Source organism: Pantherophis guttatus, chromosome 4, assembly GCF_059756535.1.
Source record: "Pantherophis guttatus breed Tessera chromosome 4, ASM5975653v1, whole genome shotgun sequence".
Taxonomy (NCBI): Eukaryota; Metazoa; Chordata; class Lepidosauria; order Squamata; family Colubridae; genus Pantherophis; species Pantherophis guttatus.
Window position 1 is genome coordinate 34588056 of NC_142066.1, and position 16003 is coordinate 34604058.

General features: G+C 35.8%; 1 protein-coding gene across 1 annotated transcript; it reads right to left on the reverse strand.

Moving 5' to 3' along the window:
- Positions 1-250: 250 nt before the first annotated feature.
- Positions 251-13333, reverse strand: LOC148113990 (vomeronasal type-2 receptor 26-like). The gene is made up of 8 exons (XM_087893598.1): positions 13088-13333; positions 11246-11312; positions 9374-9514; positions 8157-8398; positions 5044-5871; positions 3206-3310; positions 2485-2611; positions 251-1162 (listed from the first exon to the last, which is right to left on the reverse strand). The coding sequence occupies exons 1-8, from the start codon at positions 13331-13333 to the stop codon at positions 261-263; spliced, it is 2658 nt and encodes an 885-aa protein (XP_087749724.1). The 3' UTR covers positions 251-260.
- Between the last annotated feature and the right edge of the window lie 2670 nt (positions 13334-16003).

A 16003-nucleotide genomic window follows, 5' to 3' on the forward strand; every position in this document is an offset into this window, starting at 1 on the left:
GTGCTGGGGGATCACTGGTGGAAGACCAGCCATAGACAAAGGCCTGTAGTTGATCAGTTGGTCTAGGAAAGTTGGAGTAAAATGGGCAAGGTCACGTGGCCATAATGTTTTGTCCCATTCTGGATTGCTGGAAAACTGAACCACCACCAGATTCTGTGCTGATTATTCTTAGTTTTAGCCCACAGATGTTTGCTAACAGTCAGGTTCCCATTGAATAACAAAAGAGCAAAATATAGAAATAGATTTTTTAGTTTGTATTATTAATATTTTCTCTTTATTAACTGTTCCCTGGTGTTTAGCTCTGGCCTAATAATGATTATATAGCATTTGGGGAAATAAATGCAGGCCAGCAATCCAGCACTAGAGGCCAAAATGGAGAAAACCTCCACAGCCACCATGTATTTGCCTTTGGTGCTCAGGTAGGATGGAAGAAAAGAGATCCACACACTGCAGAAGATAAGCATGCTGAAAGTGAGACATTTGGCCTCATTGAAACTGCTGGGGAGGTTTCTGGAGAAAAACGCTACTGTGAAACTAGCAGCTGCCAGAAAGCCCATGTAGCCCAGGACGCAGTAGAACATGGTAGATGAGCCTTCATTGCACTGCAGTATGATTTCCTCTATTTCTGAATGGGTGTCAATGTCAGGAAAAGGAGGAAATGTGAACAGCCACACCATGCAAATGCCTGTTTGAATCAAGGAACCAGAAAGAACGATGAAGGTGGCCAGTCCACTTCCCACCCAGTTCTTCATCCTTGACCCAGGCTTGGTAGCCATGAAAGCCAGAACCACAATGATGGTTTTTGCCAGCACAGAAGACACAGCCACTGAGAAGATGATGCCAAAGCTAATTTGTCGCAGGAAACATATCACATTACCTGGTGCAACAAGGAACTGCAGTGAGCAAAGGAAGCAGAGGAGGAGGGATATGAGTAGAAGATAGGTAAGATTTCTATTATTGGCCTTGACAATGGGAGTATTGTGGTACTTCAAAAATGTTCTAAGCACCACAATTGTGCAGAGAGAAAAGAAAAGTACCAAAATAATCATGCTTATTCCCATTGGTTCTTCATAGGACAAGAATGTTATTTTCTTAAGAATACATGAAGTTTGGTTCTTATTTGGATATTGATCTTCTGGGCATTTCAAACAGTCATCCATGTCTAGAATTAAAATATATAAATTTATGTATGTTATATGCTTATACAGTACTTAGTATCATTTACTATGTTTTTTATGGAAGCAGTAGTCTCTTTGATTGCCTAGATTTGACTTTCTATTCTTATATTTGGTACCTAAGGGAGCACAGGAGAACATGAGATTTCTCTGCTAATGGAAGGAATATTAATTACTTATGAATTCATGACATTACTTGGGCCATCTCTATATATTTCTCTGGTTTTATTTCTACATTGATCTTCAGTAAGGTTTTCTAAAAAGCATTATTCAAAATAATATCAATAAAAATAAATGTTTTAGGATTCTCTTTGTATCAGATAATTTAGATTTAATATTTTTCATATTTCTGAAGGAAAGATGTTTCCTATTCTCCTTTCAAGCAAAAATCCTGATGCTTTCTGAATCAAGTGGAATAGATTTTGTGCAAGTTAGGATGATAATTTTTAAAATCGAATATACAGTATAATCCTAAACTAAGAGAAATGGAATGCTTTACAAGTAATTCTCATTTAGCAACTGCTTCAAATAGTAATGATTCATAATTATGGTGAGAACAATAAGTAACGTTGTGATAAAGGCCCTATTTACAACCTTTACTGCGTTTTTCTCTCAGTCATATGTTTACATGCCATTACAGCATTTGGTATGTATTACCCTGTACTTGATCCATTGTTTATCCTTTCCTCCATTGGAAAGTAGAGTGATTGTCTGAATTAGTTTATTGAAACCCCATTCTTGCATATTTTGCTGTCAGACATTGACAAGACTACCCAATTTCATATTAAAGGCTATTGCTTTCTTTGTGACTCATTGCTCACAATTATCAGTGCACTAGTCAAACAGACAGCACTAGTGTCCTCTTCTCAAAATGTTCTCCTTTTTGTGCCTGCAATTCTCCTTCAATCACTTCATCTCTAATAAATATAAATACAAATATCAATTTTCTTCTTGCTAATTGGCCAAGCTTTAGGATGAGTATTCCAAAGAGTGGGGAAATGCAAGAAAAGCACTTTTTGTTTAGTGACTGCCTTATTGAACAATTATTTGCAGTTATGACAGTAATGAAAAAGTACCTTTGTGATCATTTATCACATTTAATACCTTTAAAAATCTGCAGAGAAAAGGAAAGATGAAATAACTTCATAAAGCACTTTTGTGATTTTGCTTAGGATCTGCTTCACTTAGTGACTGGCCACTAAACAAAAATGACCTGAATTGTATATAATATAATTCGGCTCCTGTACTTATATCTTCATGGATTTTCTTGGATTGTCCTGCAGAACAATCGATTAATAATGCCTCTTACCCTTCTGGCTTGCCATTTTCTCTTTGGGACATCGAAGACAATCATAGCAGCAAAACGGCTTCGCCTCTTGTTTTTTCTTAAAATAACCAGGGAGGCAGCTCTTAGTACACATGGAAGTAGGTAGGGTCTGCCCAGTAAATAAAAGAAGGAAAATGTAAGCATTTAATCATGTATATGGGAGAAAAGTAGAAAAATTATGATTGACCAATACTGTAGAAATAAATAAAGCTAGTGTAATGATTTGATTTTTTTCGTGTGTGTGTGTGTAAACTTTTTCTGTCAATGCACCTGTCTACCCCAATATGGGAGGGAGCATACTGCTTCCCTTTTGCCCAATATGGGAGGGAAGCAGCATGCTCCCTCCCATATTGGGGAGGACCAGGTGCTTCGACAGAAAAACACTTAATCTCTCCCCTGGCTCAGCTGATAAACGGAGGAAAACTTGTGGCTCAGAGGTTAGTACAACTGCCTAATATGCAGGCAGCCCAAGTTTGAATCTGAGTAAGGGTATGGCTAGCTGATCAGAACTAAATAGCTTGAAATAGATCTATACTAGTCTCCCTTTATTTCTTTATCAGCAAATATAAATTTGATACTATATATAAAGATATATATATCTTGCTGGCATTTCTTTCCAGTATTTGATTTTATTTGTATATTAAATGATATTGAGCTACTCTTTGGATATCATCCCGATAATTCAAACAAATCAACTACTTACTTGATTGAAAGTGCTGGGCCAGTTGATGGCTTTTTCATTAATGGTGAACATTTGGTCTTCAGCAGCCCAAGGATCCAGCTTCCCAACTTTCACTCGATGCAAAGACTGGTTGGAGAATATGACCCAGTTCTCCATATCCAGTTGTGTAATCAGTTCTCTATTTTCATCAAAGGAAATTTTATCTCCAACACTGTTGTTAAATGAGCCTTTTTTCAAAAAGAAATGAAGCTGAATATGAAAAAAAGCAAGAAAAAAGCATACTTAATATATAAAAGTATATGACACCATAGTAATCTTTTTAGTTGAAACATTTAAATATGTGGCAGATTGTCTCTACTTAAAGGTGCTAGCATTCCTCTTAAGGGTGATTGCCTGTGATCCTTGATCTAAAATCTTTCGCTTATAGTCTAACTTTCAAAAATTAACAATAATCCAGGCCCTAAAATGATAGAAAAGTTAATACATAAAGATTTAATTTATTGAGGAAATATGTTGTTTAACAAATAAATATAACTGAGCTTGCCTTGCAATAACCTTATAAAGCTTGTCATCTGCTTTTATTAGAGACAAACTGATTAGAGAGTACCATATCCTTTTAATATATAAGAAAATTTAATATAAATTATCTACTGAAAGGAATAGTATGAGGTTGAACAGCTTGAACTGACTTTTAAAAATAAAATAATTATCTTTCTTTAATGCTATAAAGTCTGCCATTGATGCATTTGATACATTGATAAATAAAGAAATACATAAAATCGAATACATCCATTTTTATTGCTACTATAAGATGCCATGATGGAGAATGGAAGACAAAGTGTGTTATAAACATATTTCTTCTAAATTGAAAATGACCCTTAAATTTAGATTGAATCTTTGTGGAATATATGGATGATTAGAAGGAGGAATGGAGGACAAAAGTAGACTGAGAGCAGTTTAAATCAAATTGAGAGCACATGAAAGAACATAGATTCTGCAAAATCCTGCTGATGTATTATGAGCAAGTGGCTGTTCTTTTGTTATGACTGACATTGAAAAATAGAAAGATTACTAATTACTGCACTCTACCTCTGTCTCTTACACACACACATTCTATGTTCTGATTTTCTTTCTTTGAGTTCATGTACATGCTATTACGCTCTCATTTCAGCATGGTCCTTTGTTCCTACAGTAGGGAAGGGATTCAAATATACTTGGATTGATCTAAATTACATAGTTGAATCCTTTACCTCCAGGCAAATAATTCCTGCTGCTCTATCATTCGTGGTGTCCATGGTGATTGAATCCTATTCTGTATTCATGGATTTTTCTTTATCTAGAAAGGTAGTGCTTTGTGGTCTTAGAATTATTTTCAGCTTGAAAAACCAAATAGAAATTTCTACTTCTTCCACCCTCCTATACAGAATAAAATGCATGCATTGTATTCACTATTTTCAACCTATATGCCTATTGACTGAAATGCGTAACTTAAAACTTAATTTAAGAAGCCAGCTGTTGTCACTTTGAAAGGAATAAAGCTTATTATATGAAATAGTTCCTCTGTGTCTGTGTGTCTGTGTATTGGATGTGGGAAGGGGGGAGAAAATGTAAAGCATATATCCTAACTACCTAAGGAAAATAACTAGAGAGTAAGTGAGCCAGAAAACATACAAAAAATTCATAGAGATTATACAAATCCCATAAAAAGTGAGAAAAACATTTAAAAAATAAACCTGGAAGTTGTTAATAAGTTTCCATCTAATTCTGAGTGCTCTTTATGATCAGAAGGCTGTGAGATGCTGGGGAGTCAGTTCAAGTCAAATCCCATTTCCAACAAAATTGATTATTCATGAAATTACCTGCCATGGCTGGAGATCCTGTAGACTCAGATTTCTGCCATTCAGTTTTCGCCTGTGTTGTTGGCCAAATATCATAGCATGTAAAGCATGTGCCACAGCATATACTGCATTGTATATACTGTAACTATGACTGGTCATCCTCATTTCAAAATAGGCCCCAGGGAGCGTCTCCAGTTTCTCCCTCCCTGTACAGACATCCTCTGATTCCTCAGTCTCTGATGGATTTGGAAACACACAGCCAAATGCTTGCTCCCACACATTTTTGACAAAACCATCCTCTTTTGAGGCGAAATGGTTTCTTGTCTGAAGAAAGTGTTGGAAGCCTTTAATTTCACTTGAGTGAGCTGCAAAGGTCAGAGCACCATGTAGGCTTTGGATATCCCAGCTTTTTTGATAAAAGAACGATGCAAGACCCATTTGGGAAGCCACAATCCACACCTTACCTTTCAGTTTTATAGAAACTATTTCCATTTCAGGTAAGCGTAACAACCATCTTATATTTAAAAGATAATTATCTTTGATTATAATAGCTTTGGCTTTGCTGTTAACAAGAAGTTGAAACATTTCAACAAGCCATTTCAGATTATCAAAAAAATTATTGATATAAACTGGTCTGAATTTTTCCAAGAAGGCAATGCAGATACCATGGATAGGAAACGTTGAGATTAGGTGCTCAAATATTCTTCCTCCGAGTCCTTTTGTAAGTATCCCAACCCAAGTCCACCTGAAGTGCAAGAGTAGTCGAATAATGCCGCTGTAATAAAGTTCTTCACCTGGAACCATGGGGTAGTAGAAATGACTTTCATATTGTGAGGAACCAGTTGGGAACTATGGAAACAAAAAGAATTATATGGGTAAATAGAAAAAACAGCAAGGAAAAATACATGGTCCAAAAAGGAAAATGTGTGTCATCTCTTAATTAATAGTTCCAAAATATATCAGCATATGCTTTCACCTAATTTGCTTTTTTAATATATGTATATTTATTTTATTCATGACAAAATTAAAATACAAAAATACAAAACTCACCAAAAAATCCCAAAGGACAGAAAAGAAAAAACAAAAAATAACTAAAACATTAAAAAGAAAAAGGTGCATTAAAAAAAAAAAGACTAACATATGTACACATATTATTCCCCCTGGTTGAATGCTTATTAATACATTAGTACAAAATTAGTTTCCATCCCTTGTGAAACAGGTCTTCCCAATTTTTAAACAAATAAATCTAGTTGCAAATTATTGACCTGTCTTCTATATATTATATTAGTGACAAAGTAGTTAGCAGGAAGAATATTAATATTAAAACAAAGCAAAATTAAAGTTTTAAAACTCTCTGTTAATAAACTATTATCCACTCATAGGAAATTTATCATGACATCTTATCTATCTGAAGTCATCCCAAAAGTTATAGTTTTTCCTGAATCAACTACCAAGGTTTGCTTTTTAGTGCCATCTCTTATTATTAGAAATTTTGTTTATATAAAGCACCACAGAGCAAAGAGTACAGTCACCATGCACTTTACTGCTCAGTTGTATTACTGTAATAGGAAACAGGATATTCTATTTAGAACAAAAGAGCATAGAGTATATACCAGAGATCCATGCTTGTAGACACTGTCATCTACTGGCTAAATACTACTCTAGTTGTTGCCTAAAAATATATTCCAACAATGAATTCCAACACTTCACACTCAACAACTGTCCTTATATTAGTCTCATTTCGGATCTCAGTTCTATAAATCTGTTTCTTAGAAGTGGTTTTGCCAAAGTATCTGCAATCATGTTATTAGTTTCACAATATGTAAACACAATTACACTTTGTTCAACCAGATCAGTTGGACGTCAATATGCTTTGTGCTTGCATTGATCTTCTCATTGATAGAAAGCTTGATATAGCCTAGATTGTCCTCATTAAAACTGTAGGCTGGAACATTGGTTCTCCAAGATCTTCAAATAATTGATGTATCCGCATAGCATCATGACTGGCAGAAGTAGCAGTAATGTATTCTGCCTCTGTACAAGACAAAACCACTGAGGTCTGCTTCTTGCTGGACCAAGATATAGGACCGCTTCCCAATTTGAACAAATAACCACTTGTGGATTTACGAGTACTTGGGTCACCTGCCCAATCAGAGTCCACATCAGGGGTGAAATGCTCCTGGTTTGGACCAGATCGCCCGACCCGGTAGCGATGGAGGTGGGTGGTTTGGAGAACCGGTAGCAAAAATCCCAAACCTGCCCCTCCCCCCCATTGGCCAGCTGAGCCACGCAATCATCAGAGGCTTTTTTTATTTTTAAAAGCATTTTTTCTACAACCTCTTTGACTGAAAAAATAAAAAAAAAAAAGTTGGCCATGCCCACTCAGTCATATTACCCCCCCCCACCAAGCCACACCCACAGAACCAGTAGTAACAAATTTTACATTTCACCACTGGTCCACATATCCTACAAGGTTCAAATCACCAACTGCAGATAGCTTCAGATTCAAGTCCTTTGTTTGTTTGAGATATCTCATGACTCTCTTAATTGATGTCCAGTCTCTTTGACATGGTTCATTCATGTGTCTACCAAGGAGCGACATGGCAGCTGCAATGTCTGGACATGTAGTGGTTGCAATATATTGCAATGCCGCCAATGTCAAGGTTCTGACTAATGAACCTAACCAATTCAGCACTCCCAAGACTTTCAGCCTTCTCAAATGACTGATTTATTGAGTACATCATATCGGCACATTTGAAAGCAAAACCAGCTCTGGTTATTTCCCACACTTTCAGTATAATTAAAGAATAGACAGCTTCCTCCCTCCTTGTCACAGCGTCACAGGTCACACTGTCCAATTAGGTGTTTTGGCAAATCCTTGATAACCTCTTCCAGTGTCTGGCCAGTACCTGTTAGGATGATCTTGATTCCCACGAGATAGTAAAGTATTGATGTTTGGTCTGACATTCCAGAGTTCCCAAAGTGTGTCAAGCTGAGAAACAGAGAAAATCACTGCAACAGGCCCAATCCATTTCAAAGTTAACACCCACTGTTTGGGTGTCTGTATTGTTCATTAGTAGAACAAAGATCCACATCCCTTTTGGTTTTTAGATATGCTGTGTCCATGGAAATACTTCTTTGGCTTCAGTCATGACAATCTGCTGAAGCATTGCCTCAATTTTAGATTTCTGATTTAACAAGAAGCTGGCACCTTCTTTGTGCTGTACATTAATTCCTAGGTAATATGTCACATCTCCAAGATCTTTAGTGTCAAAATGCTGGTTAAGTATTGCAGTCAACTTTGCAATTTTCTCATCCCTTTTGTGAGCAACAATCACGTCATCCGCATAGAGTAAAATATACATATATTCCGAATCTACACATTTTGAGTATAGACATGGATCAGATCTGCTTCATATGAATCCTTTATCTAGCAATACTTTTTTTATTTTTCTCGTTACTCCCATGTGACACCTCTTCTACGTGAGCTGCACTGGTTGCTGGTGGTCCTTCAGGTCCGTTTCAAGGTGCTAGTGCTCACCTATAAAGCCCTACATGGCTTAGGCCCAGGGTACCTGCAGGATCATCTCCTGCCATCCTCCCATCATCCTGTGCACTCCCATAAAGCGGGCCTCCTCTGGGTGTCATCAGCCAGACAATGTCGGCTGGTGGCCCCCAGGGGGAGAGCGTTCTCTGTGGGAGCGCTGACCCTCTGGAATGGGCTGCCCACCAGGCTTAGGACAGCCCCTGACCTCCTCTCCTTCCGCCGTGAACTGAAGATGTGGCTCTTTCATCAAATGGGCTGATCCGCTGGGGTGATTTTTACATTGGATTAATTTTAATCAAATTTTAATTGGATTTTAATTTTTATGTAATTTTTCGTTCTGTTGAATGTTTTCTCTGAGTCCTGAGTCCTTCGGGAGAAGGGTGGCATATAAATAAATAAATAAATAAATAAATAAATAAATAAATAAATAAATAAATAAATAAATAAATATTTTTAAATTCCATGCTCCAGCTGATTGCTGAGTCCATAAAGAGATTTCTGCAACTTGCACAGAAGATGTTCTTCTCCATTTTTGATATATCCTTCTGGTTGTGTCATATATATTTCCCCTTCAATATTACCATTAAGAAAGGCTGTTTTGATATCGTGTTTCTGACAAACCCCCATTGTCAATAGTGTTCTGAAACTACTTTTGTTTTGCAACTGGAGCAAAATTAGCATTTTAATCCTCACCAAATTTTTGTCAATATCCTTTTGCCACTAACCGTACTTTGTACCTATAGACCTTGTCTTCAGAGTTGCATTTGGTCTTAAAAACCCATTTGTAGATAACCGGAAACTTACCATGAGGTAGCTCTGAAAGGGTCCATGTCTGCAGTTTACTAAGAGATGTCATCTCTTCATCAGCAGCTCTGATCCACTTTTGTTTCTCATTGGTTGGAAGTCTTTGCATCTCATCCCCTGAATCTGGCTCTGGTTTTAATGCTAATGAGCAACATAGCACAGAAGTTTGGTTGGGATGTCTTTATTGCTTCTGGTAGTTCTCCTGATTGAAACCTCTTGTGGCTTGGCTTCTTCTTTTACAGGATCTGGCTAGTCTGCATTGATTTCTATTTTATTTCTGTTTCATTTTATTGCTTTTCTTCATGTGACACCAATGTGGAATTTTCCTCAGTCAGTTTCTGAAACTTTGAACACACTGAAGTTTCATCAACAATTACACTTATCCCACTTTCCTTTTCACAAGCATTCCATGTTGTACACTTTTCTTTTGGGATGTGCACATAGACCTTGCTTCCAAAAATTTCTAGTTGACTTAAATTTGGGGCTTTTCCATCCCACAGTTCATATGGGATTTTCTCAGTTAATTTTTCTGGTAGTTGATTTTGGGGATAGCATGCAGTCATAAATGCTCCCCCCCTTCCCCAGGCTATCTGCATCAAAAAGCGTGGTTTTTCCACTCTCATTCACATGGAGTATAATTCCCTCTTTCTGTAACCCCATGTTGTTCCGGCTTGAATGGTACAGTACTTTGAAATATTATGCCATGTTTTCTGAGAATCACCTATATATTTAATTCCATTGTCTGTCCTGGAGTCAATGTTTTCATTTGACCACTAAGATCTGAATGAACTGAGTCCAGAGATTTTTCAGCTCTGCTGTTGCTCTGCTCTGGAAACACTTTTCTTGTCATCTTTTTTTTTATACAACTGTTGTATTTCATTATTTGAGCACTAATTTTTATTCCACTTTCATAATCATTCTCAGTTAATTTCTTTATTATGTTAGGACTTCTGTGCCCAAGTCGTCTGTGCCATGTGCGAATGCAATTAGAGTGTTTTTCCTCCTTGGCAGTATTAATCACTTTATTGCTGATACAGTTCATCTGTAATTTTAGCCTTTGCTAGTAAGATATTCCCTTTTGTGATGACACTACCGTCCTTTGGAAGAGTACTACATTGCCTTGTTTGTGAGCTTCTATACTGACAAAATATTAATTATCTTTCTGGTGACACTCTGGTAAAGAGGACAATAAAGAAAACCATATTTTATTCCTTCTGATTCCATTATTTGCCATTAACTGTGGTGATGTTTTTTTCTGGTCAAAGTGAGTAAAGAAATTTCTGTCATTTGTCATGTGACTTGTAGCTCCTGAATCAACACACCATGCTTGCAAGGATAAGGTGCAATTTTTGGATTGAAAAGCATGCTTGTTATCTGATGCCAAATCACTTTTTTCTTTCACACTTTCGGCCTTCTGTAATTTAGTCTGGTTTTTCCATTCTAGCTTTCCAGATCCTGCAAGCATTCACACATTTCTTACTTCATGTAACTGTTTTTATTCCTATGTTCCATCTTTAAAGCGGACTCTGCTACAGAAGCACTGTCACTTTCTGTTTTACGTTTATATTCATCTGCAAGCTTATTCTTAACATTCTTGACTCAGAACTCCTGCTCAAAGAGCAGGTGGCAATCATGGTTATGAGACCATTTGTGCAATTTCATATTGTGTACCAGTTGTGCCTATTTCTGGATCATGAGGCTCTGTGGTCAATCACTTATGCACCAGTCATGTCCCATTTGGATTATTGCAACATGCTCTACATGGGGCTTCCCCTTGAAAATAGTTGGAAGCTACAATTGATTCAGAATGCAATTGCATGGACAATTTTGTCCATGCACATATAATAATGTCACATGTAACACCACTATTACACGGTTTAAATTGGCTACTGATTTGCTTCTTGATCCACTTTAAGGTGTTGGTTATCATCTTTAATGCCTATATGGATCCAGGATAGCTGAAAAACATATTTGGACTGCCAATTGGACTGCCGCCCCCACTAGTACTGGCAGAAGAGGCTTGCTGTGGACCCCATTAACAAGGAATTTCAGCTGGTGGGGCAAGGATAAGAGCATTTTATGCCATGACCCTCACCCTTTGAAACATCTGTCTGAGATGAGATCCATCCCCAACCTTCTGGCCTTCAGTTAGGGCCTTAAAACTGGTTCTGTTGGTAGCTCTGTTGGTAGCTGTGGTGCCAGATAGAGAAGCTGTAGGCCATAGGATTAGTGACAAAGAACACACCATCCTGTTCCATGAGCCCATGGCTTTTTAATCTGTATTTAATCTTTTGCAAAATTAATCTGTTTTTATATTTATGACTGGTTTTATATCTCTATTTTTACTATATTGTAAGCTAGAATTGGTTTAGACAGCAAGATAAGTGGCATATAAAATTAATAAATATATAAATATATATATAAATAAACAAAGTATATACATACATACCATGCTTAATTACTTCATTGTACAGTTTAAATATTCTCCCCCATCTTCCAAAAAAACCTCTTAAATTTAAATATTGATTTACCCTATTTTAGACTTCAATGATGCTATTGCTTATGTGCTACTTGGTTTAGAATACTAAATTAACTAGCTGTGGCACTGCATCTCCAATGATAGTTCTGCTAATTTCTCTTCAAGCATCTGTTCTGCTCATGTTAAGATGCGATATTGGAAGAAAGGGACAAAACTTCCTGGAGGACTTATTGGGAACAGGGAGGAATTTCTGCTTTATTGTAACTAGTAATGCAGCTTCTGATTCTGCTCACATTGCATCTGCTACAATGATTTAGCATGGCTCCGAATTCAAGAATATATTTTCCTTTTACTAAAATATATGATTCACCAAGATTTATTGTTTTAATATCTTTCAATCACTAAGTGAAAGTAATTGTGTCAGTCTCACTTTCTTATCCCAACCTATCTGGTAGTCTTAGAGAAATATTGAGGAAGTTCTTGTTTATCAACTTCTCATTTAGTGACTCTTTGAGGTCATAATTGCTGAAAATAAAACAACTTTGCAGCCAATGCTTACACTTCTGAATATTACAGCAGCACAATTGTCATATGATAGCCATTGGGTGCTTCACAATTTGTGTACTTTTAGTGTACCATTGCTGTATCCCAAGGTCATGAACCACTATTTCATGGGCTTCACAACCTGCTTCAAACAAGCAGAATTAATGAAGCACAGAAGTGAAATCATACATCATGGTAACATGATGTCTCACTTAAAAATCATGATAATTTGCTTAGCAACAGAAGCAAGGTGAGGTTCTAAGAAAAGTATAGTCATGCGAGGTTAGCAATCACAGTGCTTAGTTATAGATTTCCATTTCCATTTGTGGTTGGTAAGTCAGGGCTATATAAGAGGAAAAACCCTTACTTATACCTCCTTAAGCACCTGAAAGGCAGAATATATTAATAAAATAAAATATAAATAAATAAAAAATAGAAAGATTATATAATTCTCCCCATCACATTAATAATTAAATGAGAAGACTACAGGGATCCAAAGTTCCAATGATCATTAAAATTAATCTTTCAAACTTAATAATAGTAATAAAAAAATTTGCAAATTGATTTTTTTACTTTATGCTATACTAAATGTTCTTCTTTAATATAATTTTTGGAGAAATAAAAGGGAATTAAATTATATTTTGAAGTTCTGCAATTCCATACATCTGGAAAGACAAAGCCATCCATCTTACCTGTGGAACTTTGTAAGTCTCTAATATATCTGCCATATCACTAACGATTCCTGGATCAACAGTCCCAACAACTGATATGAGTTTGTTCAGGATGCCACACTTGTAATTTGGAACAAATCTGTTCTGGTTAGAAAAAAGTTCCATTTTGGCATGATAGTCAGCATACCTATCATAGATTCTGAAGCCCAAGGTAATATTAGGTAGGAGCTGAAGATCTTCATTGATCTTCTGTACAGAAAATATCATTGTCAGGATATGCTGATAATATTTAGTCAGGACTCTGCAACAGAAATTAGATGCTGTATCAAATGGAATTCTGCATCTATAAAGGACAATGGAACTAACTCCATGAAAAGTACTCATTTCAAAAGAACTAAGTCCCAGAACTCACTGTAACATCATTGCAAAAAAGGCATTAAGAGTTGTCAATCTTATTTTGCAAAGTTTTCTCTCTGGTAACGCTATACTTAAAACTAGGGCATATAAAACCTTTGCCAGACCTATACTAGAATACTGCTCACCTGCCTGGAACCCTCACTGTATTTCAGACATCAATACATTAGAGAGGGTCCAGAGATATTTTACTAGAAGAGTACTCAAATCTTCTGCTCGAAATAAAATTCCCTATCCCACCAGGCTTGAAATTTTAGATCTGGATAGTCTCGAACTACACAGTCTATGTTCTGACCTATGCTTAGTTCATAAGATTATTTACCAAAAAGTCCTACCTGTAAATGAGTACTTTAATTTCAACCGTAATAATATAAGAGCTATCAATAGATTCAAACTCAATGTAAATCGCTCTAATCTTGATTGTAGGAAATATGACTTCTGCAATAGAGTAGAAAACACTCTACCTGATCCTATTGTTAGTCTCTCTAATCCCCATACCTTTTACCTTAAACTGTCTACCATGGACCTTTCATGTTTCTTAAGAGGTCCCTAAGGGGGTGTGCATAAGCACACCAGTGTCACCACATCCCTGTCCTACTGTCCTCTTTTGTATGTAATCATTCTACATGTTTATGGCTATATTTTGCCTATTTATATCCTTTTATTTGTGCCATTCTTTTATGTGTCCATGTCTATGTCTATAATGTTACTTGTTTCCTTAGACTTGTTGACAAACAAACAAATAAATAAATAAAATAAATAAATTTAACAAACTAATAATTACTATTTCAAGTTAACTGATTAAATATTAAGCTCCATCTAAATAATCATTTAGAAGATACTCACTGTTTCATGTTAATTGATTTAAATTTGAGTAAGGGTATTGCTAGCTGCTGAGAGCTAAATAGCTTAAAATAGATCTATACTAGTCTCCCTTTATTTCTTTATCAGCAAAATATAAATTTGGTATAAAAATGGTTTGTCATGAACGCGACTGCTTGAGGACTCCTGGATTGGAGCTGAAAGGCGAAAGAGAAGCAGAATGCTCTCTCCCAAATGTTGGGTAGACCAGGTGCCTATATCGAAAAACACTTATCTCTCCCCTGGCTCAGGTTGATGAAGGAAGGAGAACTTGTGGCTCAGAGGTTAATACAACTGCCTAATATGCAGGCATTCCAAGTTCGAATCCAAGTAAGGGTATGGCTAGCTGATGAGAGCTAAACAGCTTGAAATAGATCTATACTAGTCTCCCTTTATTTCTTTATCAGCGAAATTTGGTATAAAAACGATTTGTCATGAACCCAACTGCTTGACGGTTCCTGGATTGGAGCTGAAATATATATATATATATATATATATATATATATATATATATATATATAAAATACACACACACACACACACACACACACACACACCTGTCTTTGCTATTTTTAAGTAATTCTTATTATTTGAAGCTCACCAGCATTATTACCAAGTATGTAACATAGCTTCCTGAACCTGGGAAGCAAAATTGAATTAATTGATTTTTCTTACATAGAGGTTTCATTTTAATTCAAGTCACTGCAAAAAATGGCAAAATGATCTACATTTAGAATTTAGTCAATCTTCAACAGAATAAGTGGAGAAGCCTACAAGCAACAATGAATTTTATAGAACCATTTATAGAATCATATTGCAGTTTTATCTATTATTTTGTTACATAATTCAAGACTTTTTGAATATTAGAATCTCTATTACAATTAAACCAAAAATCAAATACTTTTTCTTTCCAAACAACATCTATAAAAATAGGTGTAATGATGTCAATTTTTTGGAGAAATTGGGAAGAAAATTGTGAAATGGCCAAAGAAAAGCAAAATGAAGATTTTACCAATAAAAGAACATTGGGATCAATAATTCATGTGTCTGTAGTCCCCTACTCCTCAGAAAAGCCTTACATCTCATGAGATTATTATTCCTAGAATAAACTGAATGTCTCCTTTACTGAGATAAAAATGCTGTATTCTAAGCAAACATTATTATTCCCATATTTCAATGCAATTTCACATTTTCTGCAGAATCAGTTTTATAATTTGGTGGTATAATTTCCAACCCAAACAAAAGGATTGATGGCTGGAATTCCTGTCTTTTCTGAATTTGGTAGCCATGAAATTTGGAAGATTAGTTAAATTTTTAAAAGTTTAAAAAATATAGGCTGAAAAATATCATCCAATTAAACATTAACACTAAAGGATTATTTTTTTAATCACTGTAGCAAAAATATATATTATGTATAATGTACTAAATGATGTAATATAGATTAATAGCTATAAAAAGAAAATATTGTCTTACAGGGATTCACCCACAAGAGAATGATGTGGATCTTCTTCAAAACTTCCAACATTTCTAGTTATGAAAAAAAAAGAAGTCATACCACCAATGAGTAGGTCACCTTGTTGGAAATATTTGTGATCAATTGGGATAGGAACCTGGATGCTGCATTTCATTGGTTGAGTCTTGCAAGCCATATGTGGCAAAAGC

What these genes read in the sequence shown, in the direction of transcription:
- LOC148113990 (XM_087893598.1), bottom strand. Translation starts at nt 13,333, where the DNA reads ATGATATTTTCTGTACAGAAGATCAATGAAGATCTTCAGCTCCTACCT. An exon ending in AGACTTACAAAGTTCCACAG is followed by an intron (nt 11,313 to 13,087) that starts GTAAGATGGATG and finishes GGATCCATATAG; the next exon opens with GCATTAAAGATGATAACCAA. An exon ending in AGGATCTCCAGCCATGGCAG is followed by an intron (nt 3,311 to 5,043) that starts GTAATTTCATGA and finishes TTCTCCAACCAG; the next exon opens with TCTTTGCATCGAGTGAAAGT.